This window comes from Malania oleifera, chromosome 8 (assembly GCF_029873635.1).
Source record: "Malania oleifera isolate guangnan ecotype guangnan chromosome 8, ASM2987363v1, whole genome shotgun sequence".
Taxonomy (NCBI): domain Eukaryota; kingdom Viridiplantae; phylum Streptophyta; class Magnoliopsida; order Santalales; family Ximeniaceae; genus Malania; species Malania oleifera.
This window is the reverse complement of record NC_080424.1, coordinates 58,328,172-58,336,101: the sequence shown is the minus strand read 5'-3', so window position 1 is coordinate 58,336,101 and position 7,930 is coordinate 58,328,172. Positions and strand designations below refer to the sequence as shown.

The following is a 7,930-nucleotide window of genomic DNA, read 5'->3' as shown; positions in this document are numbered from 1 at the left end:
GGTGACGGGTTACGTCCCTGGTTTTGTTGAAAACCAAGGGGATATGTTGATTTATACTGTTATTGAGATGGTCGTGCCTTGACTTGTTTAAACTATATTTGTTTGGAAAACCATGATTTATATTACCAAATGGGTGTGGTTTGTTTGGTTATATGAGTATGCATATGTTGTATCTTGGTGAAATAGGAACGGGTTTCCGAATTGTTCCAGGTTTGAAAATCCGGCTTTTTCCAAAAAGTGCACAATACCACTAGATTGGCTGGCTTTTGAGCCAAAGGGTGTGCGAACACCAGATCTGCACCGGTTTAACGCTGATGCTATGCTAGGTTACTAGGGGCACCAGCGTTTGCCGAAGGGTGTGAAATATCACCAAACTACCAGCATTGGTCTAAGGGTGTGAAATACCACCAGATCACCAGTTTTTACCGAAGGATGTGAAATACCATCAGACAGTCCGGCTTCGAGACGAAGGGTGTGACGACACCAGATTGTATTGCTTGGTTTGTGACAATACTGGAACTGTTTTGATTGTTTTGACTATTGATCCATGCATGTTAGTGTATCATGATAACACTCAAATGTCACACACCGATATAACTTGTGTTCTTCCTTACTGAGAGGTGTCTCACCCCTACTGTACGTACATTTTTACAGGTATTTCGAGTAACCGAAACTAGTGTTCTGGTGTAGGGAACGTAGTGGCCGGTGTACTGCGTGTAGCACTTGGGTAAGTGCTAGGATTGTATTTTTGGTGGGTTGCCATTTTGAGATGTATAGGCACCCATTTGTACGTTTTGATAGAGTCTGTTTCTGCTCTTGTATAGACTTTGGTATGGTACTGCATATGTATATATAGATGACCTTTTTCCGCTGCGTATGTGATTATGATTAGATGTGTTTAGGGTGCCTCGGAACCCCACGAGGTCGAACCCTCATTCATTATACTGTATCTTTGGATGTTTTATCAGATACAGGGACAGGTTAGTTACATTGTCACCCTTGGGTCCCATTTCGGGGTTTGGGGCGTGACATGTGCTGTCACCTTTACTTAAAATTTTTGTCTTTTGTGTCGGCTCGCTTATCTTGTAAGGAACCAGCGTTGATTTTTATGGTTGATGGGGCCTATGGAGCACCCGCACTAAATCACCCTGGATTCCAAATGGTTTCATATTCGAGCCTTCGTATCTATAAATAAGAGTCCTATATCATTGTATTCCTCGCATCAAAGTTGAGGGTTTAATTTCCTTAGGAAAACCTGAGCCTAGAGCTCCACTCAACTTCTCTCTTCTCCCTCTTCTCTCTCTTATTCTGTCTTTAGGATTTCCGTCATGTAAAAAAGTTTATTAATCAATCAAGTAAGCTTTTAATTGTTTGCTTTCATTTTGCATTCAATTAATTTTGTTTATTCATAAGTATGCTTTGCAGTTGCGTCCTTTGGATGATCTTCTGCATTAGAAACTTGCCTTGAATGTTTTTCTTTTGCTTTGTTGAATGTTTTTGTTTTGATTTAAACTTGTCTATTTCTTCTACTTGGTCCAAATAGGATCCAATAATCTTGTTATTAAAGTATATTTACATCATATTACTAAAATAACTAATATATCATAATACATAGTAAAATAATATAGCCGTTTTAAAATAAATTTTGAATAAAAATAATAATATTTTTATGATTAGAAACTTAAAAGCTAATTATTTTAATTTTTAATGAAAATTTAATTATTTTCTATTAATTAAAATAACATAATATTATTTATTAATTAACAATAATCTTATTATTAATATATATTTATATCATTTGATTATCACATTAATTTATGTTAAAAATAGTATCTATAACTAAATTAATTTTTTGATTTATTTAATGTTAATTTAAATTTATAGATGGTTTTTTTATTCGTTCCATAATTTAATTATATTTTATTAATAATTAATACGTTATAATGCATAATAAAAGAATATTTGATTAATTTTTAATTGAAATTTTAAATAATAATTATGTTTACTGTTACTTTTAATTAATATTTAAATATTTTTTATTAAATAAAATAATATAATACTATTTAATATATTTATTTCATGAATAGAAAATAATATTTCATGAATAGAAAAGAAATAGAAATAGCAAGGAATTTTTTGAACTTTTTTTCTATCTAAAGGTAATTTGTATTTGCAATAACTTTATTATATATACATATAAAAATGTTTTTTCATACAAAGATGATCATACATGCATACAAATATGCATTATCAGTCTACTATATTTATGGAATGACAAATTAAATTTTCTTTGCAATTTTTATAACATTCACCTAACAAAGATTATCCAAGAAATTCAATCATCATATGATTAAAATTTCATACAAATAATTTTTTTCTAAAGAATTGAAGAATAGTGCAGCAAAATGGAAAGGTACTGATGAAAATTTCTGATGATATAACTACTTGCTCTTTCTTTTATTTGAAAATAAAATGCCAATGAAATCGCAGATTTTTTTTCCTTTTAATAATAGAATTTGGTTTACCACTGCATGTTTGTCTTTAAGGACAACAATATTTTTGCAATACTATATTAGCTGCTATGGAATTTTAAAAAATATCCTACTAATCAAGCAATTCATCTGCAAAACAATATATATATATATATATATATATATACATATATATATATATATGTGTGTGTGTGTGTGTGTTATCATATAAACACAACTTGCAGACACATTTGTATTTTTTTTTTCGTTTTCTTTTTTAATTTAATATAATACAAAAAATGAAATAAAGGTCTTACCTCAATGGGGTTCCAAATGTAGCTTCCAAATAAGAAATCAAAAGCAAAATAGTAAACTCTGAATCTATAATAACAACTATTGAATAGATAGTGCAAATTAATTTGAATAATCAATGAAAATAAAAAAAGATTTTAGGTAAAAAAAACATATCCCATTCTTCCGAGTTTTATAGGTTACTCGAGCTCCAACGGTCACCTACACCAATGGCAACTTGCCAAACTGTCACCTACATCAACAACTACTTGCTAGCCTCCTGCTGCTACCGTCCTCCTCCCTGCCAGAAGCTCTACTCTCTTTGTACCGTGCGTTCACGAGTGAAGCGAAGGAGAAAGGAGGAGTTGAAGGCAGTCAAGGCAAATCTCGCTGGACGAAGCAACGAGATTTTGCCACGTGTCAAACATCAATCGACGACTATTCCATTTCCTAGGCAAATCTTGCTGTTTCGTCCAGTGAGATTTGCCTTAACACACATCAACACTCGAGTGCTCGGCTCATTTAAATCTTGTTACTTGGTTCAGTGAGATTTGTTTAAATCTCGTTGGACCAAGTAGCGAAAACAAATTTCACTGGACCAAGTAGCGAGATTACGTCATAGTCATTTCAGGAATTATTTTCCCAAAAAAGGTATTATTTAATATATTTATTTTTTTGAAAAAAAAAAAGAAAAAATTGAGAAAAAACTCGAGGAGATTCTGTGGGCATGGAAATTGGTGCGGAGGCAAAACTCGCTATATTAAGTAGAGATTTTTTAAAATTTAGTTTAAAATTCGTTAGACCATTTAGCGAGTTTTGGTTGTTACGTGTCAATCGGCGGCAACCCTCGTCATTTAAAACTCGCTAGACCATTCAGCGAGTTTTGGGACGCATCAAAGTAAAAAAAAAAAGTTTTTACCGAACCATTATTTAATATTTTATTATAAAAAATCAAAAAAGGAAAAAATTCTGTAGATAGTGCATATCCATAACTAATTGTTTTTTATTCAAAATTTCATCTTATTCATTCCTAACCCATTTCATTCTGCTTTATGTGTAGATGGCTGTTCATTACTCAAGGGCATGTAGGAAATTAAAACAGAATTATTGAGACTGATGACTAACAAAAATAAAGGAGTTTTGCTAGGTCTTTCTCAAAATTTTCTCTCTCAAAATCCGTCATATTAAGAACTACTCATTTGCAACGTACGAGCAGACAAATATACGAGAAGGGAGATAGTACGATTCTTGGCAAAAACACAAGTTAATCTCATGATCAAAGAGAGAACAGAGATAATCTTTGCGACTGGAGTGGGTTCTCTTTGTTTCTCCTTCTTGTGGTACGAGGAATGTCTGGAAACCTTAGATGCATCGTGGTTGCCGTCGATGGCAGCGAGGAGAGCATGAATGCCCTGCAATGGGCGCTCGACAATCTCAAGCTCCGAGACGATCCCGATGCCCCCGCTTCGTTCGTCGTCCTCCACGTTCAACCACCGACGTCCATCGCCACCGGCCTCAATCCTGGCGCCATCCCCTTCGGCGGTCCCAGTTTTGTCTCAACCCGATAACTATATCTTCTCTCTCCGATACCGCATTTATTGAGTTCCGTAGCATTAAAAGAGAGTTTATGTCGATTACTGAACTTTACAAGTCGAATAATGAAAATTGATGCAGGTGACTTGGAGGTGCCTGCGTTCACTGCGGCGATACAGGCGCACCAGAAGCGCATCAGTGAGGCCATCATTGCTCACGCTTTGCAGATTGTCTCCCACAAGAATGTTTGTGATTCGCTTCCAATAGCTTCTCGTCCTTTGACTATGATTTAAACCAATTAAAGAGCCACTTTGATCTTACATTAGAAATATTGGTTCTAATGTGTATATCAGGCGAATGTGCAAACTCGAGTAGTAGTTGGGGATCCGAAGGATAAAATTTGTGAAGTCACTGAGAATTTGCATGCCGATCTGCTTGTGATGGGATCACGTGCTTTTGGCCCAATCAAAAGGTGATTCAACGTGCTACATACATGGTTTTACTGTTGATTGAATTATGTGTTTTGTTCTACTACCCCGTGGAAAAATTTGTTCGTTTTGTTTGGTAACTAGTAATCCTGTTGAGTTTTGAAGGTTTGCAGAATCTGAAGTTAACGTAGCTTATTGTTTGGGTCTTCTTCATTTTTTGTGTCAATGAAAAATTCATTGGAAGGTTCTGTAAAATTCAAAGTTAATGGATCAATCTTAGCTTATTGTTTGGGTCTTCTTCATTGTTTTTAGTCAATGTTTTAAAAGGTGAAAGGCGAGGCGATGTGTTTTACCCTCTGCGAGGCGAGGCGTAAGCCTTAAGGCGTTGAGGCGTAAGCATTTTGGGACTGTATTTTTTAAACTAATTAATAAATAAAATCAATTTATATATAGTAAAAAAAAAAAGAAAAAATTTAGAATAATGGAGAAGAAAATAAAAACATAATTTTTAAATATCATATAAGCCAATTTTAGTTAACAAACCACAAACAATACATGTTAAAAAATAAGCATGAGCCATAACATTACAAAAAGAAGAGAAAAAGCCAAATTAAAGCATCACAATGTCTCATCATCCAAGGTTCTAATTTCTAAGAATCTAAATCTAAATCAATAAAGTTTAGAGGGAACTATAGTAGGAGTTCTTCCACTTATAAATTCCCCCTCTCCCACTTCAATATCATCGTCGTCCTCAATTGTGACCAATGTTAGCCTCTTGCCTTTGTCTTGAGTGCCTAGATATTCAATAAAGCTATAGGTTAGGAGTTAGGAGAAATGGAGAATTATAAACTAGTAGATTAAAAAATGACTATTGATATGTATGTACTCAAGTTCTCACAATAATCACTAATCTTCATTTTGCTAGGAAGTATAGAATGCGAGCTACCAGAAGCTTGTGTTGCTTGAGCATCATCTCCTTCAAAAGTTACCACGGGCAAAGCTCTAATAGCATCAACTTCTAGGAGGTTTTTATCATCAAACCAAGAAGTATCTTTTGGGAGGATAGGTTCTTCCTTCTCAATAATCCATTCATCATTTGAAGCTACTTCCGCCACCAATATTGGATCATAATTTTGTCTTCTTCTTAGAGCTCTCTCCCTCAGTTTGGCGTTGTACTTCACGTAAACTAGAGCATTCAATCTTTTGTACTCTAATCTATTCCTTTTTTCATATGAATCTACAATTGAGTTTAAGCCATTTAAATTTTTAGATATTAGAAGATATTTTCATATTTGAGTGAAATGATAATAACATGGCATTTGTAAGAACTAAGAACCTGCTCAAATGTGCTCCAATTCCTCTCACATTTACTAGTACTACATGTCAAGCTAAGAACATGAATAACAAACTTCGTCAATTTTGGGGTCTTTGTCCCAAAACGCTTCCACTAATCAGCTACAAAGGAAAAAACATGTTTAATTTCCAAGTTATAAGAAGAAACAAGGATGGAGTACTACTAATTAACTAATTTTTATTGAGATATTATTTTTACCTGGGCTTCTCAACATTCTAGAGTCAATAGCCACTTGAGTCCCAAAATCCCTTCGTGCATTATCAAACAAATCCAATTAGATGTTTGCAACTAGCTTCTCCTCATATCTCAACATTCTATTCATGCATTCAAATAGTCCTTTCTTCACTTCTTCACAATCTGAGAAGTCCTCCTTATAACGCAATTGGGGATTTAGATAATATCCTGCAGCATGTTGGTGATGAAGTTGTGGAGTCCATCTATGATCTATTTTTCTCCAAATGGCTCCATACTTCTTGGCATTTCTAGAAAAAATTGTAGCAATTTTTTCCTTCGCTAAATCCATCAACTCATAGAGAAACCCCATGGCTGGTCTTTCCTCAGAATCAACTTCCCTTAGAACACAAACAAGAGGGACAACACTTTGATAACATAAGCCACATGAGGCTTCAAATGTTGGTCAAATAAAACTATTAAGCGAGTCTTTATACCTTCATGCATTTTTGCATATGTAGAAGTGCACCACATCTCCGAAGAGAACATAGATTGAAGGCCTCACTTTTGTTTTTAAATGCTTTGAAGTGTCAAAAATGCAGCAGCAAAGCGCGTCACTGCAAAGCGGATGAGTTCTTTGTTGTTGGTGAAATGTTTCCTCATCATTGCAAGTACATAGGAATGATTATGAATAAATTTCACAACTTGCTTAGCCTCTAGGATTGTGGTTGCATGGATCTTCAATTTTGCAATACCCTCCAACATGAGATCCAAACAATGTGCAGCACATGGAGTCCAATAGAGCTTCTCCCTTTTTTCCATAAGCTTCTTTCCACCATTTATCATGTTCTTCGCATTATCAGTTATCACCTGCACAACATTCTCCTCACCAACTTCCTCAACCACCTCATCCATATACTTAACATCAAGTCCCCATTTTTTATAGAATCAGAAGCATCAATGAATTTTAAAAATCATGTGCTAGCAAGACTATTCACAAGGAAATTAACCAAGACCCTTGAACACCCATCAGTCCATCCATCAACCATGATAGAACATCCATATTCCTAACAAGATTTTTTGTGCTCTTTCAACATGCCATTAGTGTTTTTCACTTCATCTTTAAGGATCCATGTCCTCATCTCTTGCATAGATGGAGGCTTGAAACCTGGCCTGTAATTAGCAATACCATCCACCATAACATGCCACTATACGTCATCCATCAAATTAAATGGTAGATCATTGTTGAACACTCAATGGCCAACTTTTCTCCACACTTTATTTCTTTCTTTCTTCTTCCATTTTGAGTTTAGAGTGGATTGTTTGGTTAGTGAAGATGAAAACTTATCCATTAGACCTCTAGCCCTAGGATTAAGGCTAGTCCCACTGTGCTGCTGTTCAATATCTCCAATTGATCGAAACGTAGCACTCTGAGTTCCTCCTTCTGGATCCATCCCAATCTCTTCAAGAAGATAATTTATTTTACACTTTTCTTCTTGAAATTTTTCAAGAGCAATCTTGCACGCATCTCTCACGTTTCAAGGAGCTTTTGGGCAAGGTTTCATTCCCTTCCTTGTACCTACCAAATGATATTTAAATCTTGTGACAGCCCCACTGCAAGGTTGATCACAAAATTTGCATTTAAAATATTTTTCTCCATCAATTTCTTTATGTATTTCCAA

General features: G+C 34.8%; 1 protein-coding gene across 6 annotated transcripts in view; it reads left to right on the top strand.

Annotated features, from left to right (window-relative positions):
* The first annotated feature begins 3,787 nt into the window (after nucleotides 1-3,787).
* LOC131161623 (universal stress protein PHOS34) overlaps nucleotides 3,788-7,930 on the top strand; it is a 54,405-nt gene continuing 50,262 nt past the window's right edge. For 4 of the 6 annotated variants that reach the window (XM_058117503.1, XM_058117505.1, XM_058117507.1 and 1 more), the window contains exons 1-3: nucleotides 3,893-4,310; nucleotides 4,437-4,540; nucleotides 4,649-4,767. In XM_058117503.1, the coding sequence (XP_057973486.1) occupies nucleotides 4,112-4,310; nucleotides 4,437-4,540; nucleotides 4,649-4,767 (422 nt within the window). In that variant the 5' untranslated portion in view covers nucleotides 3,893-4,111. Of the gene's footprint in view, nucleotides 4,311-4,436; nucleotides 4,541-4,648; nucleotides 4,768-7,930 lie in introns of all 6 variants that reach the window. The other 2 variants (XM_058117506.1, XM_058117508.1) reach the window with 2 other exon arrangements.